General features: G+C 40.3%; 1 protein-coding gene across 1 annotated transcript; it reads right to left on the reverse strand.

Moving 5' to 3' along the window:
- Positions 1-13144: 13144 nt before the first annotated feature.
- Positions 13145-19620, reverse strand: LOC149146653 (RAF-like serine/threonine-protein kinase PRAF). The gene is given in 11 exon segments (XM_089452830.1): positions 13145-13713; positions 13870-13957; positions 14059-14181; positions 14356-14503; positions 14623-14792; positions 14912-15064; positions 15194-15268; positions 15364-15572; positions 15710-15878; positions 15978-16561; positions 16614-19620. Coding segments are annotated over 11 exon segments (4524 nt in total). The 5' UTR covers positions 19210-19620; the 3' UTR covers positions 13145-13504.
- Positions 19621-22922: the final 3302 nt, after the last annotated feature.

Consider the following 22922-nt stretch of genomic DNA (forward strand, 5'->3'; position numbering starts at 1 on the left):
AATGCGATTTCCCTTTATAAGGGTTTTTTTGCCATTTTTGAGGATTTTGCCTCTTTTTCTAAAGAACAAAGGGCAACTTCTTTTGGTGATAACTTCTGCATCCTAAGTCCATTTTTTCCCATTCAAGTTGTAGTAGATTCAGAACGAAAAGATTTCTGTAATGGAGCTATGTCCAGGAACTTCCTTGGACTTTCGTTTTCCTCAATGAGGAACACTTAGACTTAGAAGTCTGTCCAAAATCCATTTTGGATCACGCCTTCCCACTAAAAGAACTTTTGGTCTCCAAAATACTGATACACTGATCTGAACAGTACCTGAGAGTAATAGCACCCTCTTCTTTCAGCCTCCACACACTTGCCTTGCATAGTGCCTCTGAACCAAGGTCTCTGACCACTTCCCTTCCTGGATGAGTTGGTCTTCCTGGGAAGAACTGTCTTCCTCCTCGCATTCCTGCACAACTTCTACTAAAATGGTCATAGAAGGTGGTTTGAACTTCTTTGCCTTGATCATTGATCCAAGGTGGCTCAAACAAATGTGAAGTTCATCTGCTCCACAAAACTTTCATTTGTATTTGTTTGACATGATGTCAACAACAACAGAAATACAGACAACAACTGGATGGCCTAAAGTCCTGCTTCAACAAAAGAAACAGAATTCACAGCTTGTGAACACCTCCATGTCTTACATCTGCATACAAATGATGGACTAGATAATAAGCCCACAAAACATGCCTTTAAACAAATGACTCTTCAAGTCAAGCATGTAGAAAAAGACCATTAGGACTCTTTTTCAAAAGATGAAACACTTCATCATTATCTCCATTTTGGAGACCAAGTTAACTTCTCCCAAGTCAACATTGCATCACATGCATGTCAAAGAAATCAACCCTACAAGTTAATTACACATACATGTTCAAAACAAGGAAAACATCAACATCCCTGTTTCCATGCACATCATGCTCATGCATGCATTTCATCCTTCAACTTTCACTTAAGTACATTTTGCTTTCGAAGCTGAATGAAATATAATGTTGCAGCAATAAAGTGAGTCTCCTACTCAACTTTTCCATTCACCTTCTTGGTAAGAACCTGCAACTTGCATCTCATTAACAAATAAATGCAAATAGATGCATCAATAGACATGCAACCTTAATTGGATTAGGATTCACTTGTAGAAATTGTCATTATACCAATGAACAAAAGAACTTCAAACAAGATTAATAAAGGGCTTTATTAAGCGACCTTTTGCAACAAACCTCTTGTGCTTCAAGGATTGCTTTGAGGTCCTTTGGAATAGAAGAATGCCTTCAGCCCTTCTTCCTTCTTGTCCTTCCTAGACTGAGCTATCAATAGCTTTCTCTTTACCTCTGCAAACTTAAACAATAATCAGTTTGCAAAAAAAGCATACAATCAACCTCTGATTGTTTAAACACCTTTCAGACAAGCAATCTTTGCTCTGTCAATCAAGCATTCTGATATAACCTTCTTTGAAGGTGTGGTTAATCAATCTCAGGCTCTGATACCACCTGATCTGAAAATGGGGCACTTAGGCTTCTTGTCTAACTTACAAGAACCTCTCCCACTTCCAAAGCTTATTTATTCCCAAGTCTTTATGATTAACCAATGCGGAATTAAATATGTGCTTGAAAACAAGGTGTATGCTTATGGTTATTTTAACTGTTTATGTGCTTTAAAATCTGTTGTTTGTGCTGATATGTAAATACATGTAACAGTGCAACAGTGCAGCAAATAATAAACAAGTAAGACAGTAATTTAATATGGAGTTCACCCAAAACTCTTCGGCTACATCTCCTTGAGATCTAGTCAACTCAACTAGGCTCTCTGGGATTATGGTCTAAGTTCTTTTTACAAGCTCTTGGCTCAACTCCACTATTTTACACAGAAACAATGAGTTTAGAAACCATCTTATCTGTAGCTCTCGAAACTCTCGGCTTTCTGGCTCTCGCTCTCGCTCTGGCTCTTTGCTCTGGATCTGGCTCTGCCTCTTTGGCTCTGGCTTCTTTGGCTCTCTACATCTCTCTGGCTTTTCACTTGACCTCCAAGTGACTCCCTTGGCTGCTCTGCACAGTAGCTTTCCGCTTTCTCTCTGCTCTTTGCCTTCAGCTTGCAACTGCTTTCAGCATTCCACTCTCTCTCAATTGACCTCTCTGGACTCCTTTGAGGAATTTTCCTGGCTTTTTGGCTTCCCCAGCCATTTCCCTGCATTCAATCATCTCTTCGTGCCTCTTTGGCTTCTCTGCTCCTTGTATTGTTCGACTGTCCATCTAGCTCTGCGGCTCTGTGGCTTCTAAATGCATCATTGCCTGTAAAAACGCCTGCTGCAGCGTGGCATGATGATCAGGAGTGGTTACAGAAGGAATCGGGGTCGTTTCATGGTGAAATCCCGAAAACTGAGAAAATTGCCTTACACAGAGATTTCCAGAAAATACACTATCGGACGCGTATTCCGGACGTGAAATTGCATTCAATCGCCCCTAAATCCCTATCGGGTCCACCATTAGGCACCATATCGCATCGCATTAGTGTATTGGGAAAAATCCCAAATACACGGGAAAACCTTCAAAAACCCGACAAAATCCTTTTTATCGGATTTGAAAATGTATCGCATCCACCCTATAATCATTTCGGGTCCACCTTTGGTTGTAGTCGCAATCTCCACCATTGATCTGTGGGATCTCTGATCCAACGGTCCATATACGATCTCGGGCGGCTTAGGAATACGGAGGTTACCTGCCCGAAAAGGCAGTTTTTCCTCTCTCCTCCGCCAACCACGCGTCATTCACTGTATAGGATCGGGTGGAGCCAACCCAAAACCATTTACCGCTTGAGGCCCGCCCGAAATCCGCCTTTGCGGAACTCAAATTATATATATCGCGCCTAAATTGCCCTTCTGGTTTGGTTTTATTGCTTTCAGGCGTTTTCCTTTGTATCTTGGTTTTATAGCAGAAATGCGTAAATACACAGAAAAATCCCTTTTACCGGATTTCAAATTTTATGAATTTCGCTTATGAAATCCGTCGGGTCCAGCAATTCACCGATCCAATTTAATCCTAGCCATCCATTCCTCTCGCGATCCGACGGCTGAGATTTCCCGTCACGATCGCTATCGCATATTGTGTCGCATACGACCGAGGGGTTTTGTGCATCGCCGACACTGATTCGCCAATCCGATCATCGGCGATCAGCGTATCGCATGATCAGCAATCAGCATATTGCATGTTCGTAATCGCCAGGTTCAGTGTAAGGACCTGCGGTCTTGCGATGCGAAGTGCGATGAGCTAAGGCTAAGGCGTGCAAGAAAGCATGTGTAAAATGCACGTGGGAGTCTTGGTTAAGGCGAACTTATACCGTGGGGATGAGTTGGACATCACCCACGGGCCGACCTCATGGACTTAAGCATTCGGGCGAAGGATGGGTTGGCGGTCCCATGCAATGGGTGGGCCAACCAAATGAAGGCAAACGAATTGGCAAGTATGAGGGCGTTGGTTGAACATGTTGGACGAGTCGGCCATGTGGCATGACTCGCCCAACCGCCCATATATATGGAGGGCGTAAGTTGGAGCAAGGCATCATCGAACGAAGACCATTCTAACTCACTCATCATCGAAGAGAAGTGCGAAGGGTGGAGAAGAGCCGCAGCAAAGCGCAAGTGATGCGCCCACTCATCAAGCAGCTCTACACAAAGGTTGGCACGAAGTCTTGGTGACGGGTGTAGTGCGGGTCGCGAGTCACACGAAGGTTCCCGCTCGCCATTCAGAGGTAAACGTGGGTGGAGGGCATGGGTAGGCGCCCGCCCGCCAGTTGGATACTCGGGTGGAGAGTGCGGTGAGGCGCTCGCCCGACGGTCGTAAGTGCGGGTGGAGGGTGCACGAAAGCACTCGCCGAGTAACACGAGTTCAGTTGAGGAGTTTTGGTTGGCGGTCCGTGTGAGGGTGTGCCCACCCGACTCAGGCAAGGATACTTGTGTGGTGAACGCAGTTGGTTGAGATTGCACGAAGGTGTTGCCAGGTGGAAAATTTGGCTAAGTGTGGAATGTAAGAGTGACCACAGTGCAAGGTGTGCACGAGGTGGGCAACTCGGGTGGAAAGACACAAAGTTAGAATTTTGGCTAAGTATGAAACTTGGGGTTTCCAAGGTATACTTGTAAAATTGTAAAGCTTATAATATACTGAAATTGGGCAAACTCATTGTTCAGGGAGTTGCCCCTCCCTTTATACTGTTGCAATTGTGTTCTTAAGTATAATTGTTGTGGATAATGAATTTGTATGGGTGTTCATTAGTATAAAGGAATAATAATAATACTTGGTGGAAAAAATAAAACTAAGTATCGAATGTTAAGGCGTAGTCCATGAACATAAGTATTGGTAAAAAGAAAGTGTTCGGTGGTGCCACACCTCGCTATAAGTGGTTGAAATACTACCGCAGGTGTAGGGGCATGACAGTTGGTATCAGAGCAGCTGATTCAAGCATTGAAGGTTGAAGCTGTTACACAACTACACTATAAGTGTAGTTGGTATCAGAGCAGGTTCACAGTGGGCGAAGCCGATGTATAACGAAGAATTGATACACACCTTGACAGTTGGTGTTTGAGCAAGGGTTGCTCGTGACGAAGTGGAAGCAGGTACTTGCAGGTGAAGGAAGTTGATCTCACTGACAGGTGGAATCAAGAGTTGGTTCAGGTTTGCAAGGAACTTGGAGAACGCTGAAAGGCAAGGATGGTGGATGAACCTATGACAGGTGAGTCTAGCCATAATGCAGGTGAAGTCTTCCGGTACAAAGTGTTGGAGAAAATGGGTAGATGGAGTCCTAACTGGGTTTCGATGAAAGCTGAGAATATGAAGATTCGAGAAGGTTGTTCGGAACTAAGGAAGGAACTTGAAGAACTCAAAAGCCAATGTGGAAGTACGATGGATGGTGAACTCAATAAACTTGATGAGGAGATCCGACAAAGTGGTCTTGGTCTTCAAGAGCTCTTGGATGAAAGAGCCCGGTTAAGGGAGAAAAGTGCCATGGTGGAAGCCGAAATCAAGCAAATTGAGGAGAAGATAAAGAAGAAGCTTCTTGGTAAGAAGGTTGTTGTAATTGAACAGGAGGAGCTCAACTACATTTACAGGCTGGAAACTCACTACCATGACAATCCAAAGTATGTTCGGAAACTTAGTTCTATGAAGGTAGTCAATGGGCACTTGGTTGGTGCACTTGAGTAGAATGCGATGGAGGGCAAGATTGAAGGAAATCAAGCTAGACCAGGATCGAATTGGTTAGAGAAGCCAAGCAAGGAGGTGAAGTACCTTAGGAGGAATGTCAAGTTGGAACACAAGCCAATGGACACTTCCGAGGCCGATTTCTTGAAAAATATTGCTGATGTGAGACACAAGATAATGCCGACAAAAGGAGGTGATGCCTTGAAGCTGAGTTTTGTGCAGGTGACCGTGAAAGGCAAGACATTTGCAGCGTTGGTGGATACGGGGGCTACTCATGGCTTCTTAAGCAGGAAAGCAACAAAGTATTTTGGGAAGAAAGCTAAGATGGAAAGAGAGTGGAGTGCTTTCAAAGCAGTCAACTCTACCATGAAAGTTGTTACTGGTGTAATGGAAAATACTCAGGTGAGAGTGGGATCGTGGTTTGGAAGGTTTGACTTGAGAATCGTGGACATGGATGATCATTCTATGGTGCTGGGGCAAGATTTCATGAGACTTGCACAAGCCATACCAATGGTGGACCGGGACATTCTCTTGATCACGGCTAAAGGGAGAACTATGTTGGTTCCGATGAATAGAAGGATTTTCTTGGGGTATAGACCGAGGATGAATTCTATGACTTTGTATCCCAAAGATTCGAATGTGAAGCATGAGGATGTGGAGCAAAGAGGACTTGGGAGTATGACTCAAACAACGAAAGAAGGGAAGTTGATTAACTTCGTTGCAAGAGCGAGGAAGAAGGAAGTAAGTGGGAGGTCAATCTCACAAACCTTGAAGCACTTGACAGAGACATCTTCGACTGATGAACTTCACAATGGAGTAGCAGAAGAAGGGATTCCTAGTACTACTTCGGAAGCAGTGGTTGGAGAGGATTATGCAGGTAGAGATCCGGCTGGTATAGTGGAGTTTTGTAGGTATGCTATGGGCATATATGACTTTCAGTTGACGAAAGACAAGTTTAGAGAGCTTGGGTGTACATGTGAGGCGATTGAGGTTGTGCACAGATACTTGAGGACACAACATCAATCTAATACATGGGTGGATGAGATTCAGGAAGGAAACTTCCTGGCCCTCCTTTCTCTATAGAAAACCTTGGAGATGGGTTGGTGCAGGGACCTTGTTCCGAAGGGGCTGTGCCACCTTAGCAAGGGGCCTTGAGAGGAGGCTTATTTATGACAGATTGCAGAATTGGATGCAGGTGACCAGATGTTGGGATGGAGTCTACTTGAGTTGGACATCATGGACAACTAGAGTCATGGACATCAGGTTGGAAATATGGAGCATGACGGTTGATGCAGGGATATTATGCAAGAGCATGTGTAGAGGTGTCATTCATAGACATTCTATGGAGAATGCCAAAGCAAAGGATGTTGTGCAGATGTTGTTAAGACATGGAGATGTACGAGCCAGTGGAAAGATTGTACACTCTTGTGCAACAAGACCATGAGCTAAACATGTTGCAGATGGGATGGAAATTCCATGGACCTGAGCATGGGAATTGGACAGATTCTTGATGAGTCCAAGATGTAGTAGAAGTCAGAGAAACATTGATGGTGACATAAGGATGTGCATTCTTATGGTTTGGACATATGGTTGGATTAGCTACCCAACTAGTTCGAGTCATGAGGGTTACCAGTGTGCAGACAAATGTTGGCATTGAGTCTACACAAGACAACACATGGTAGAAGTGTGTTGGTATTGGGTGGAGTATCTTGACACGCAGACTAGAGTATGAGGACGATACACGATGGAGATGGTTGTTCTACATATGTTGCAAGGATGTTTGCAGTATATGGACTAGTTGATATCATGGATAAGACTGTTCGGATATGAAAATCTTGGTGGCAGGATGGTTACTGGGATGGCATATTGTCGAGGATGACAATGACTTCAGGTGGAGGAGGATGTAAGGACCTGTGGTCATGCGATGCGAAGTGTGACAAGCTAAGGCTAAGGTGTGCGAGCAAGCATGTGTAAAATTCACGTGGGAGTCTTGGTTAAGGCGAACTTATACCGTGGGAACGAGTTGGACATCACCCACGGGCTGACCTCATGGACTTAAGCATTCGGGCGAAGGATGGGTTGGCGGTCCCATGCGATGGGCGGGCCAACCAAACGAAGGCAAACAAATTGGCACGTATGAGGGTGTTGGCTGAACGTGTTGGACGAGTTGACCGGGTGGCACGACTCACCCAACCTCCCATATATATGGAGGGCGTAAGTTGGAGCAAGGCATCATCGAACGAAGACCATTCGAACTCGCTCACCATCGAAGAGAAGTGTGAAGGGTGGAGAAGAACCGCAGCAAGGTGCAGGTGATGCGCCCCCTCATCGGGCATCTCTACACGAAGGTTGGCACGAATTCTTGGTGACGGGTGTAGCGCGGGTCGTGGATCGCACGAAGGCGCCCGCCTGCCATTTAGAGGTAAACGTGGGTGGAGGGCGTGGGTAGGCACCCGCCCGCTGGTTGATAACTCAGGTGGAAGGTGGGTGTAGGCGCCCGCCTGTCGGTTGGAGACTCGAGTGGAGAGTGCGGTGAGGCGCTCGCCCGACGATCGTAAGTGCGGGTGGAGGGTGCACGAAGGCGCCTGCCCACCGAGTAACACGAGTTCGGTTGAGGAGTTTTGGTTGGCGGTCCGTGTGAGGGCATGCCCACCCAACTCGGGCAAGGAGACTTGTGTGGTGAACGTGGTTGGTTGAGGCTGCACGAAGGTGTTGCCGAGTGGAAAATTTGGCTAAGTGTGGAATGTAAGAGTGACCACTGTGCAAGGCGTGCACGAGGTGGGCAACTCGGGTGGCAAGACACAAAGTCAAAATTTTGGTTAAGTATGAAACTTGGGGTTTCCAAGGTATACTTGTAAAATTGTAAAGCTTATAATATATTGAAATTGGGCAGACTCATTGTTCAGGGAGTTGCCCCTCCCTTTATATTGTTGCAATTGTGTTCTTATGTATAATTTTTGTGGATAATGAATGTGTATGGGTGTTCGTTAGTATAAAGGAATAATAATAATACTTAGTGAAGAAAAATAAAACTAGTATCAAATGTTAAGGCATAGTCCATGAACATAAGTATTGGTGAGAAGAAAGTGTTCGGTGGTGCCGCACCTCGCTATAAGCGGTTGAAAGACTACCACAGGTGTAGGGGCGTAACATCCAAGGTCCCAATATCTCACATATGTTTGCCTCTGATCCGATACATCGGATTGGCGGATCGGAAATTCTTCTGCCACCGCTTAAGTCTGCCTCTTTGGCCCTTCTCCAATGTGATTTCCCTTTATAAGGGTTTTTTTGCCATTTTAGGGGATTTTGCCTCTTTTTCTAAAGAACAAAGGGCAACTTCTTTTGGTGATAACTTCTGCATCCTAAGTCCATTTTTTCCCATTCAAGTTGCAATAGATTCAGAATGAAAAGATCTATGCAATGGGCTATGTCCATGAATTTCCTTGGACTTTTGTTTTTCTCAGTGAGGAACACTTAGACTTAGGAGTCTATCCAAAATCCATTTTGGATCAGTGGATATGTGTCTTAGGAACGTTTTCCCTTTGTTGAAGATCACATCATAACCACGGTCTTCCAAAACCGCTATAGAGATGAGATTCTTCTTTAGGCCAGGCACAAACATGACATCTTTGAGGCGAAGAGGGGATCCTAACTCCCTTTGAAAGGTTACTGTACCAATCTTCGTAGCATTATAGCTTTTGTTGTCCCCAAACTCAATATGCATCTGGAGATATTTCTCTTCCAGGTACAGGTGTTGCATGCAATCAGATAATCAACCTTGGGAATTGTGCAATCAATTAGAGGAAAATTGGTGGATCAAGCCATTCAAGAACATTTGGAGAATATCCGAGCCAAGTACAAAGCGATGCATAACAAGCATTGGGTGGATCATCAATTTCAAGTTGGTGATTAAGTTTGGTTACACATCAACGAGGAAAGATTGAAAGGTGAAGGTACAAAACTTAAAGCAACCAAGTATGGTCCATTTGTAGTTTTGGAAAAGATTGGTACTAATGTTTTCCGCTAAGATTTGCACTATATATCAAATATATTCAGCTGTAAATGTTGAGAACTTGAAGTTGGATGAACCTCCTATGATTGTGGATTAGGATGAGAGTGGTCAAATTCCTTTCGTTGATGACTTTGCTCCTAAATACTTAAATGAACTGCAAAAATATGTTATTCTTGACAAGAATATGAGGACTTAACACATGGGTGATGTGGAGTATCTTTGATTAGAGCTAAAAGGGGTACATCCAAGCAAAGCATAGCGGATAGAAATCATGAAAGTGAAGGAGTTGTACCCTCACTTATTTGATGAGTAAACCAGACTTGGTGGTCCAAAAGGTTCCAGTGGAGAGGATTGCTCCAAGTGGATTTTCACGATTGATAAAAATTGATGTTCTCTAATGTTGATAAGGTATCCATGTCAAAGCGCTGATCGAGAACTTTCTAATGACACTTGAACAAAGTCAAACGAACGTTGTATAAGAAAATTATTTCCTTTTGAAGTTTTGGCCAAATAGGATAAAAGGATGGCAAGGTGGACACGTGGCATCACTAGGAACTGACACAAATCTCTGTATGGATGTTGACATGGTAGTATGGATTGTAATAGGTGGACCAATCACAATGTGACATGTCACAAGGCATGATGATGTGCCCAACAATTGGAAGCACCAAAACATGACATGTGGCAGTGCTAACATGGCAGGGACTGATATGGTGTTGATGTGGCAATGACATGGCAATTGACTTTGCAATTATTTGGTAGGTTGATTGGGCAGGTTGACTATGTAGTGACATGGGCGAATCAAAATTCGCCGTGTGGCAACCTCCAATTGGCCTAGAAGGTTTGAGCAAAGGTTAGTGAAAAGGTTGGCGGGCAGTGCAAGCCCTCGCCACCTCAACACAAATTCAAGATTAGTGTACTAGTTTTCCATTGGTGTTAGTTGTAGCAATGGATGAGAAATGATATTTATTGTTTCAACTGCTCATAAAAATGGGAGGTCTACAGGCTCAACCCCACTACCTTCGTGTAACCACTCAACCCCATTACCATTGTGCCATAGGCTGAAAATTAGAGTCCAACCAAGGGAGGATAAATTTAAAATTTGTTGGATATTGGTTGCCCAAAAATGGACAGTCCGCTAGCTTGACCCCACGACCTTCGTGTTACAAATGTTATGACTTAATCACTATGTCAATAGTATACCTAGTTTGAGTAGGGCCCACTCAAGGTGAGGTATTCTGCCATGTGTGTGTGTGTGTGTGTTGATTATTTTTAGATTCACTTTCAAGTTTTGTGTGCTAATTTACTTTCTCAAGCCTTTCAATTTTTGGTTATGGAATTGGTGTGCTACAGAATCACCTTGTTCACCTTGTTCTCTATTATACTTGGGAAACATAGTTTTGTGATGATTCATAAGCATGTTCGTAAGGGCTCTATCATGTGTAGTCCCAACAAGTACTATATTCAAAGCATTATGACTAGATTAAATCCTCTTTTTGTGTACACTAGTGTTTCACAAGATCTTCCAAAACCCTAGGTTGACAATTAAATGATATAATAATGAGTAGGCCTAACTTTATTAGTGACTATAATCACTATTTGAAATATATGTTTCACTTACAAGTCCTGCTTTGATTTGCATTTCCATTTTATGTTATAAACTTTAGTAAAGTTGTACAATATTTTCAAAAAAAAATGTATTAAATTATTTTTTTGAAAATTAAAAATAAATTTATTTTTTTTTAAATTTGTATCATTCCATTTGTTAATTAGTCAAAGAGAATATAGATGAAACATGAATCCTCACAATATTTTCAAAAAAAATATTAAATTATTTTTTTGAAAATTAAAAATAAATTTAATTTTTTTAAATTTGTATCATTCCATTTGTTAATTAGTCGAATAGATTATAGATAAAACATGAATCCTGGATAGAATTTGTTTTTAAACACAATAAAATTGAAAAAATTTAATAATACCTTTTTTAAATATTGTGGAAATTTTCAGCATAACTTTTATTTACTGAAAAATCAAAATAATAAAAATGTGTCAATTTCCATTTGATATTTGGCTTTGTAATTAATTCTATATATTTTTATTTCAAATTTTGTACGAAAATAATTACTTATTAATATTGCAATTTTTATAATAAAAAAAAATTAATATTATTTCGTGATTTTTCAGTTCTTATATTCAATCTACAAATTATTTACTTTATTAAATTATATATCTAACCTGGTATTTATTTATTATCACAAGTATGGACTAACCACCTTATGACATATTGACTTGTTTGTGCTTCATAATTGCATTTTTTCAACATAAAAAATAAAATGACTTGCAAGATTAAAAATTCACATAGAAAGATACACTCTTAAATGTATTTGAGTGTTCAACCCAATATTTCCTACCTATCTTTCTCAAAGGCAGTCCTAAGGGGCGAAATCTTAAATGTATTCGAGTGTTCAAGTTAATATTTACTACCTATCTTTATCAAAGGCTAGGTCCAATTTAGCTTTGCTATAGGTGAAATCTGAAATGTATTTGAGTGCTCAAGCCAATATTTCCTACCTATCTTTATCAAAGGCAGTCCTAAGGGGCCAAATCTTAAATGTATTTGAGTGTTCAAGTTAATATTTCCTACCTATCTTTATCAAAGGCAGTAAGTAGGTCCAATTTAGCTTTGATATCCCTCGCTCACTCAAATAGAAGTTTCACTTGAAGGAAAAAACATAAATAAAGAGGAAAATGCATATTATTATGCAATTCACTTGGTCTTACTAATCTAATGATTTGCCCACTATCCTTTACATCTTATTAGTTGAATGATAATAAAATGATATTTAACCAATAGAATAGAATAGAAAGGCGAGTCATCCATCATTGACTTACTGCATAGTGTTTAATTTGTCATTTAACCAAAAATGGTATTTAAACTGCATCATGTTTAATATTTGTCATTTAACTAAAATAATATTTAAATAATATTTCATCTCTGGTGGAGCATATAATCTCAAAACCAACCGTGCTTTCTTCATATCAGCAACACAACATGATTTGACGACATTTTGATCTCCGCCAGTGACACAGCATACTCCAACAAACACGTGACAAATATTCCTTTAGCTTGGCACCATCCGAAAATTCCTGTTGATTCACAAATGCTTCCCTTTAATACTTCAATGTTATACTTGTAACTAATTACTCAATAGTATGGTTCTCATGTGCCGGCATTATTCTGAAATCTCGCACCGTCCAACTTAAGAATTAACTCCTTACATGTAGCCCTCTAAATTGCCAACCCAGAACGACGAAGAAACAAACACATCTATAAAAGTTGAGTGGGTCAAGTTACAGACACAATCAACCAATATTTATGAAGCATGCACTAAACAATTATGTTGGGACTAAAGATGTTTCAAAAAAGCTACAAGTAAATAACAAATTATCACATCAATCTTAGGTTCAGCTTGGCAATTGCCTCAAAGGGGACCTACTCGTCCTCAAAATAAATATTTGATATGAGAAATTACATTTACAAATTATCATGTAGTGAAAGGCAAATGATGCATAACTGAATTTTATCTCAGATTCTAAATTCTAAGATCATCGGTATTCAAAACCTTATCGTTCCTGTGATGAAACAGTAGGCATCAAGGCCAATAATATAAGAGTCTCACTTAGCAGAACAGATTATTGCAAATAACGACATAGAAAAAGATTATATTGTGACTTTGAAAATACAATTACAAGGCTTTATGCACGATAGATCTGTTTGCTCTTTCAACCAGAAATGAGGATTTTCATCATCTTCATTTACAAATGTTTTTGAAAATTCCCCAGCAACCATGCTTCCTGAAAGGCTTAACATTTGCACATGCTTAGAGTTCAGAAGAACAGCAATGGAATACAGGTAATATGGGATGCGACTGGTATATTGCTCAAAATATTCATTAAAATCATCTGCATTATACAACGTCTTATTCCCATACCAAGAAAAAATAACAAATTATTTCCAATCACACTAAAATTAATCCATAATAGGAGGGCTTTTCATTATAGATATTTCCCGGAAAATATTTAATCCAGATTGTATTGCCGACATCTCTCAATTAGGAGAATGGATGATAACCAACTCCAAAAGGCTGCCCTCAAGCCTCACTGGACATAAATGTGCAGCTGAGATGAATATTCTAAATATTGGAAAAAATGCAAACTGGCCAAACAGAAACACACTTGATTCGAATTCACTGGGATTTTGCACAAGTCTAATTCTGTAGATGCGTTTGAACGTGAGCTTGAAGAGCCTGCCCTTTAGGTGGAAGCATTGCTGCCATTGCACGCAATCCAAGAGTGATCTCTGTGAAAGTGGGTCTCATAGAAGGGTCTGCTGACCAACAACTCTCCATTAATGACCTCCACGAAGGATCACACCCCTTAGGGATAGGTGGGCGCAAAGTATTGCTGACTATGCCACCTGCAAAATATGCATAAAGTTTGACGTCAGCAGTATTTTCCAGATATTTCTGAATTACACATATCGCACCTCCATTTCTTAGTTTCTAGCTACGACAAATACAGGGATGTGGCACTACAAGGATGATGGTCATCATTACAAGGAAGAAAGGCATACCAATGATTGCCCCATAATGCATATTGGCATAAGGCTCCTCTCCAGTAAGCAGCTCCCACATTACAATGCCAAATGAAAACACATCAACCTGGAAGGGAAAAAAATATACCAGATAATTTGTGGTCTAAATTCAGAAACTCGAAACTGAGCATTCATATAATCAGAGATAAAAGCATTTCGTCATTTTACCTTTTCAGAAACCATACTGCTGCTGCCATTTAACAGCTCTGGAGCCATCCATGGAAGGGTTCCTCGCACACCACCAGAAACTAATGTTCGATGTTTAATTTTCGACAGCCCTAAATCACTTACCTGCAGAATATTGTGTATGGAACTATAGATTGGTACAAATTATATGTGAGTCTGACAAATCAAAATACAAGTTTGCCTAGAGGCTAACACTCATCTCCACCGAGACATTACAGTTTAAAACCCACCTTAGCCAACAAATAAGAGTAGCTAACTCCCTTTAAAAAAAAAAATTACCTTACATATAGGACGTTGGGGATCTCTCATGTTTACCTATAGATTCTCACATTTCAAGTCAAAGTGAACGATATTCTTGCCATGTAAGTATTCCATCCCAAAAGCAGCGTCCATCGAGATTATCAAACGCTTCCGATGATCAAATGTCCTGCAAAAATTGATACTTTATGTTAGCATTTTGTTGTGCAAGGAATTTATCAGTTTCCCCTTCTGTTTGGCAGTGTGAAGGCATGGAAAATTAATCTATTAAAAGAATGTGTACCGGACCTATATCTATCCTTCTTCTGCAAGACCTGTTTAAGTGAGCCATTCACCATGTATTCTGTTACTGTTGCCAAGGTTCCCCCTGGTCCGTCTGGTACAATACCATAGAATGCAACAACATTTGGATGATGAAGTTGTGCAAGCATGCAAGCTTCCCTCAAGAAATCAGCCCTCTGAATAAAAAAGTTAATTTAGATATGCTCAATATCTAAAGGGAATTGAACATAGAGATTGATATCATGCAGCAAACATAACTGCTAAGGAGCAATCCAGAAAAGTGTTCTGCTCTTACCAAACGTTCTTGCTCAAATGGCTTTCCCATAAAGCAACTATTCTTTATCCGTTTGATTGCAACATTTGTTCCCCTCCATTTGCCATGATATACTGTCCCAAAGGTGCTGGAACCAAGCTCTCTCAATTCTTCAAGGTCAGCATTTTTTATTTTCTGCTAAAATGCATGCAAGGACGAGGGAATGTTCAATACCAGACTCAAGTGAATTTCAGAAAAAAAACGCTTGCAAACATGCATAAAAAGTAATTGGATTTTAGAGTACTAAAAAATAAATCTCTGGACCTGCAACATCTCTAAACGATCGTCGCTAATAACTGTTGTGGGCCAACCATCATCCACTTCTTCAGTATTAGGTCCCTGGATATTTGTTAAGAAAGAATAAAGAGGAACGCTGCCGTCAGTAGTGGAAGAAAACAACTTGTAGGAAGAAACAATGACAATAACTTTAATACCTCAGAGTTCAAATCAATATTAGAAATAGCTTCCTCCTCTGTCCCTTTTAGCAGTATTTCTGGTATACTGTTTCCCTGAACCTTTCCATCCTCAGTAGCCTGGTTCCATTCATGCGTTGCGAGTGTTGTAGTAGGACAAAGAGGTGGCCCAAGAGATGCAACAGTGACTTCCTCAGCAACAATCTCTTTCTCTCCTTTTACACTCTCATCTAGAGGACAACATAGGGTTAAATTTAAAACAGCTGTTATGTTCTCCAAATATGAGCATTGCATGAGGTAAAACAAACACTAACACATTTAAAGATACAGTAGAAACTATAATCTGTACAAGACAATTTCTCCTTACCTTCCACTTTGAGATCTGATAAAGCCAATGTTACTGAAGGTAGTCCTGCAGTAAGGTCATCCTTTGTAGTGTCCAAATCCTGATAGGTTCCCTCTCCTATTGCAGGAAGGTTAGTTGAAACAGAATTGTTGTTGGTTGGTGACAAACTGGTAGTGGCAAGGGATTCTGTTCAGGAAGAAAGTTCTGACACCTTGTCAGTTGCCACATAAGTGTCTTTTAAGTATTCACTGAATGAATCAGATCCACCTTTATTGTGTTGTGATGTTACAGCTGCAGAGTCAGCACCTACAGCTTTGACATCAAAAAAGGGATTGGTATTGGATCGAATATTGGAATGCACACCATCGTCATCAATTATGCTCTTCACCTGAAGTTGCATACTGTGTTGCTCAGGTATGCTTTCGGGTGAGGTAACAACTGCGGAGTAAAAGCCAGATTCATTGATTTTATCAGAGGATCTAACATTCGATAGATCATCCACAAGCAGAAAGGACAGATGATGCCCACTACCATCAGAAGACGCTTTCTCCCCGAATGACTGTGATGGATGCTGTTCATCTGCATGAGTCAAAGTGCTTGGGTTTTCATTCTGAGCAATGATGTCATGGCTAGAACCAAAGCTACCAACTTCATTTTTACCAGTCAGAGGTGGATCCATATTTCCTTCCTGGTGAGCCACGGCATGCTCTTGCAGAGAATGTGAGACTCTTACTTCCTGAACACTAAATCCAGAACTTGGCACTGCCACTTCATTCTTTCTTCCAGTCAGTTTATTTGCTTGGGATACATCAGGAATGACACCCATTGTTCCCACATCACCTGCATTGATGGCCTTCTTGAACTGATATGATGCTGGTACAAAAGATTCAAACATCTCGGCTTGTTTATAAGTCTGATAAGGATCACTCAAACCTGAACCTGATAAACCATGGAGGTCCTCTGAAAGAACCATCCAAGTGGAGGCTAAAGAAGGCATGGCCTCCTAACAATTCAGCACTCCGTTCTTCTTCATTTTCCTCAGATTGAGACATTCTCGCACCCGAAGAAACATCCACTTCCTGAGTTCTGTGCTGAAGAGGCCAATCAGCCTCATCTGATCTGTCAGGAAAATGAGGAGGCTGCTGTTCTACCATATACTCCATTCCCCTGTGAGTGTTGGTGTAAGCTTGTTGTCCAGAAATCATTGGATGAAAAGGCACTGACCTTATTGACCCATCGGAATGATGACCTTCAGAAACTGGTACCCCTTCATACATGGCTTGAGTCTGTAGAACACTATCAGAATGCACATGTGGCATTGCTCGCTGTTGAATGCATGACTCGTCTAAACGTGAGACCCGGTCATGAGATATTTTCTGCTGGGGCAGTTGCTGCTGATGAACAAAGAGTTCATATGCTTGCCCTCGATAAGGAGGAGCAAGAGATGGAGGGTTATGAGGTCTAGTCGAATGGTCATAGTAATGCACCCTTGTTCCATATGGTTGTTGTTCCGAAAAAGGTACATTCAAAGGATGGTGCACCTGCAGATGCTGTTGGCCAACTCCAATTTGTTGCCCAGTGAGATGCAGTGATCTAGGAGCAGAACCTACCTGGGCAGCTACAGTAGATACTACAGGCGATTCCAGATGAGAAGAGACAAATTTGTGAGGATTAGGACCTCCGAACAAATTATCCTGCTGCTGCTGTTGTTCCCAGTCAGTGTTCCTCAAAATGGGCCCTTCATAAGTTGATGGCCAATGGTTTGGAACAGCACCCCCCTGTAAAGGAAGTTGTGGAAACAATTGTGCAATCCCACCATCAGAATTCGCATGCTGAATATATCTGTAAGTATCTTGGTATGAATCTCCATAATGTTGCCAATGCACTGGTGCTGTTGGCTGTTTAGGAAGAACACGCCGTGGATCTCGAGGGGGTAGCTGCCCATCTGATCTACGGTCCAGCATGGGTTGGCCAACATCAACTTTGTCTTGCAACCTGTCCACTTTTCCATGTGTGTGGAAGTCCGCCTCCCCTCTGACCACTGCAGTTCTGATGTGAGGCTCACGCTGAGATGTAGTCGTAGAAGGTGTTGATCCCCTGTAATCCATGTCATGGAAGCCATCTCCTCCTGGTTGCTGGAATGTAGAATATAACTGGTTACCAATATTAAAATTTTGTTCTGGGAGAAGAGACATAGAAGTGTCACCTACTCCAGACTGCTTCACATGGGTTGGCACATAAGATAAAGAAGGTGAAGACGAAGCACAAATTGGCACAAGAGGAACTTGAGAGACACCTTGCTTAGAAGAAAGTGATGAGCTAGGTAGTGGTGGGTATAAATCTGGAACATCCTGAGCTATTATTTTGGATAATGGCCCTGATATACCTTCTTGACCCTTTGGCATTGAGTTCCAATTATCAACAGCATCAAAACCGATCAAATTCTCTAGATGTTGAGAAGATGAATTTGCTATACTGCCCTCATGTTTTCTAATGCTTGTCTCACATATACCATTGACAGCATCTACATAGTGCTTTTCAGAATTCCTGCGATCACCTATTGTAGGAAAATGAGCCAGACCATGATCACCTGCAGGGAAGAGAAATACTCTCAGCCTTAAAGATACTTCACCCGAACCTTCCAGGTGTCTCTCATATTCATCCATCATATTCTCAAGATCCTCATCACAAGAAACAGACACCAAAGCATCGAGATCCTGATCTGGCAATTTATACTTCAGCAACAGATCCTGGCCATATGTCTGCATCATCTTCTGCATGAACTCTGTAAAGCCAATACCTCTGTGGGCTGTGACAATACGAGTCTCACCCCCCACATATCTGAGGGCACCATCACTTGGTCTAGGAAGAACTTTGCCACCAAAACTACACATGAACTTCACCTTATGAAACCCTACATCATCCGATGCCCCACCAGAGAGGTGATCCAGATGCACCGAGGAGCTCCACGGCTGTTGAAACTCCCCCTGGTGTGTCGTTCCATCGTCATACAGGCACTCACCTTCATCCCCTGGGTGAAAGAACCGTGCCATTCTCGCAGGCTCATTATATACAGTACCATAATCACTAGCAAACTCTGCAGTCAAGTTGCCCCGCTCGGAAACATCGTAATTAGTCCCCGATACCATCCGCCCACCAGTGCCAACGGGAACGCCTGTTAAGCCCTCGTGGCCGTAAGGCTGATTCCCATCACCATCGACGATTTTCCTTGTCTGATAGATCACGGATCTGCCCTCGGGCCTTCCAGGACCACCCTTAATGCCCATCTGCGAGAACGCCATCGCAAACTCCTCACCGGTCCTGATCGAAAGATCTCCAGCACGGAAGCCCTCGTTGAATCGATTATTCACCAGTGTGGAACCCATATCAGAACCAGATAAGGGGGGGTCCCCTGCCATAGGCCTGGGAAACATACCCTTTGCTTCAATTGCGCTCTGGGCTACGGACCTATAGACAACCCCATCTGAACCTACTACTAAACCTGTAGATTTCTGCTCCATCTCCCAGTGCCAGAAACCCTGAATGCCCTCCAAACCCTTCTTCAATCTTTTGATTCATGTGTCAAACCCTTGGGATATTCAGAATGTTTTGGCAGAGATGGGAAGGAAGAGCTCCAGAAGTCCAGAGGCCGAGATGGAGATTTCTGATATTTGGGTTTTTTCCAGGGGACAATCTATGGGTGTCACTTGTTGGGCAATTATCGGAAATGGAAAACAGCCAGGCTTCCAAGTGGGCAAACCCCGCACCGAAGAATAAAGCTTCCCATGATGCTCAAAGTGAAAAATTTAAATATGCGAAAAAGCAGAACTGACGAGGCAATCGACTAACTAAATCAAAGAAAGCGTCTGCATATTTCGTTGATAATACGATGATACCAATACAGAGTAGTCCAACCAAGCCTTCAATTTTTTTTATTTTTTTTTTTTATAACCGATCATGGAAGATGCTAAGTTTTACCTGTGATGTCTGTCTGGTAATGAAGGTGGACCGAATTTTCCTTAAAATAATTTCCCAGGTCAGTCCATCGACCATTGCCGCGTTTCCAATGGCCGCATCTCTGATTCGACATGGATATAGCAATCGATGAGTCATCATCTCCCAAAGCTGTCAGACTGCAGCGAGCGTTGAAACCGCAGAACGGACATAACCGGTCCCTCAAAGCTTGTTTTTAGCCATCCGCTGCTGGTAAAAAGTAGGGAATCTTGTAGTTCCCAATGGTGGTAGATAGGTTTCACGCTCTCACGTCTAAATGGATAAGTGGAACCAGTCAATGCAACCTTTCAATCTAATCAGGGTGTTTCCGATCACAGATTTATATCTCATTTCTCCAAACTAGAGTTAACTCTTATTTTCCCAAGTGAATTTCAATCGATCACAGATTTATATCTCATTTCTCCAAACTAGAGTTAAGTCTATTTTCCCAAGTGAATTTCAGTATTAAATATGATTCATCTATGAAGTTTAAATTAGTTAGTTTGAGTGGGTTAAATTTGATAGAGAAGGGTTGAGGGTGAAATTCATTTTAAAATTTTATATATGCAATTGCTGAATTTAATAATTAAAAAAATAAATTAAATATTATTTAAATTTATAATATTACTTTTTTATAATTTATTAATTTAGGAAAACAATATTTATATTTATAATATATAATATTATAATTCTTTTTATTTGTTAATTTATTAAAACTAAAAAGAAATCAAGAAAATTTTATATATTTTTGTTAAATTTTAAATTTAATTAATTAATTATCCATTTTTCACGTTACTTAATTTACATGTGAATTATTTGGGAATTGTATTTAATTTGGATCACATTAATTTTTAAAGTTAAATTCTTTTTTAATGTTTTTCCGCAACCACTATTAATGTTAAATCTTAACCATCTTATAAAACAAATCCCCAAAATCTAATAACAGGGTGAAGATTTAATATTAAAGGATGAATTAATTTCCTTAAAGAATTATGGTGTTTTACTTTTTTATTTACAATTAGTTATCGAGACCATAGTAAAGGAATAAATTAAAGATTATTTCACAAAAAGCTAGAAGTAAATTGTACATTATCAATGTAATATTAATTTTGTAATAAAAAGTGTCTTTTTTTCTTAAATATTTTTGTGTTTTTGAAAATTTATAATTTCATATTTTGGAAGTTATAATAAGAATATGGTTGTTTAATAAATATGGATTATTATGTAGTGAATTTTATTCAAAATATGTGTGACAATCAAGACAATGTTGTAATTTAAATATTTTAGGAGTTAACTCTTTTCTAACAATTAGATTTTTTTTATGTAAAATTCAACAAGAAGCATTTTGTATTCATGAAATCATAGATATCAATGGTTAATATTGCAAATTAAAATTATGGGAGAGGTATATGAGGGTGTTGAATTAATGTTAAACAATGATTTAACAATCCAAAATTTCAATTTAGTAAAAATGTTATGATTAAATTTTAGTGATGACAAACCAAACAAATAAATTCTTACAACATTTAATCATTTTTTATAACAAATAGCTTTCCTCGTGATATTTGATTATTATACCATCTCATTTTCAAATATAAATATTTTTGAAACTAGGCATGGATGTCCAATAAGTATAAAAGTTGATTTCACTCTTTTAAACTCAAAATTATATAAATTATCCTTCTAGGATAGTTTAGAGTGGAAAGTATAGTAGTGATTAAAGAAAGATACAATTTATGTGACATGTCAATTCTTGTGATAAATTACATAGGGTGGGTTATTCATGCATGATCTATCTCCCATGGCATTAGGCATGACTACCATGAAAAAGTGTTCATTGTGACTAATGTCATGGGAGATGGACCACCAATGCATTTCATGTGAGTAATGAGGTGGTTTAAATGCTTTTTTATAACTAAATCTATAAGATATGGGTTATATATGACTTATCTCCCATTATATTTGTTATAATACTCAAATTCTTATGAGCTTGATGAGTCAAATTCATTATTAACCTTGACCATTTTCCTTGAAATTATTCACAATGACCAATTTTTTTGACAATTATGACCAATGTCATCGTAAACAGTCATGCATGAATGATGAATTTAGCCATTATGGAAAATGTCACGGTAGATGGGTCATGTGTTGGTGTCCAGGTATGAACAATTTGTCAACCCTTTTCCTACATTAATTCATCAATCCGGGTGCGTACTCTTTTCAAGGTAACGTGCAAGGTATATGCAGGAGCAAGGTTACACTCTACATCAACCAAGGGTTCGTGATTAAGAAATCAAAGCATCGTTGTAACAATAATGGAAATGAACTGCAGAACTTAAAAAGGCATTCACAACAATCTATGTAATCTGCAACAACAATAAGGAAATAGATACAGCAAGTAAAACAACACACAAAAAGGAAACATGCAGCACCTGATCAGAAGAGCGGGCCCAGCTCTCTGATCAGGGCTGCGTTTACTCACAACTGAAGATAGAACAACAAAGTGTTTATATTTTATTAATCTGCAGAAAAACTATTACAATACATATCCTGGTACAGCTAACCCTTCGCACAGGAATGATCCATCTTTTATACAATATAGGGGGTGATAACATCTTCCCCAAAACATAGTAACTACATTCCCAAAAATATACATCAGTTCAAAATAGCATTAGTGCCGAGAGAGCGAGAATAGAAATGATCCGAAACGGATTGGAAATAGCTGCAAGTTGGTTATGTTGTTTTAGCGTTGCTAAAGGCTGATGTGAATCGCGGAACTGCCGCTATATGTCGGAAGATCAACACCTGTTCTCCGGAAATCTGCAAACATAACAATTTTTAGTGGCTTGCATTGATAAAACCCTCGTGACTTTACTTCATCAATTAAATATTCCAAGAGACAGAGAAAGGAGGGCTACCTCATAGGTTTAGCATAATAGATACATGTTAATGAGTGCAAAAAGGATGAAAAGATGAGTGGAAATGTAGGGAAAAGGTAAGCAGATTTGGTGCCCAACATCTCCCCCCAACTAGCCTTCTACATGCCCTCATGCAGCTCGCTGCCTCCGTAGGTCTGGATTGGATAGACTGTGGGCCTCATGAAGCCAGGTGAGATCATATTCCTCTGCCATGTCTATTCCTGGAACCTTATACCCTTCTGAAAGAAGAACTTCCTTCCACCAATCATTTGGTACATTATATGTTGGGGTATAGTGCTCTGCTGGCAACCAAATGACAGGGA

The sequence above is a fragment of the Pinus tabuliformis genome, chromosome X, assembly GCF_031772625.1.
Source record: "Pinus tabuliformis cultivar Carrire ecotype Pingquan chromosome X, CPIR1, whole genome shotgun sequence".
NCBI lineage: Eukaryota > Viridiplantae > Streptophyta > Pinopsida > Pinales > Pinaceae > Pinus > Pinus tabuliformis.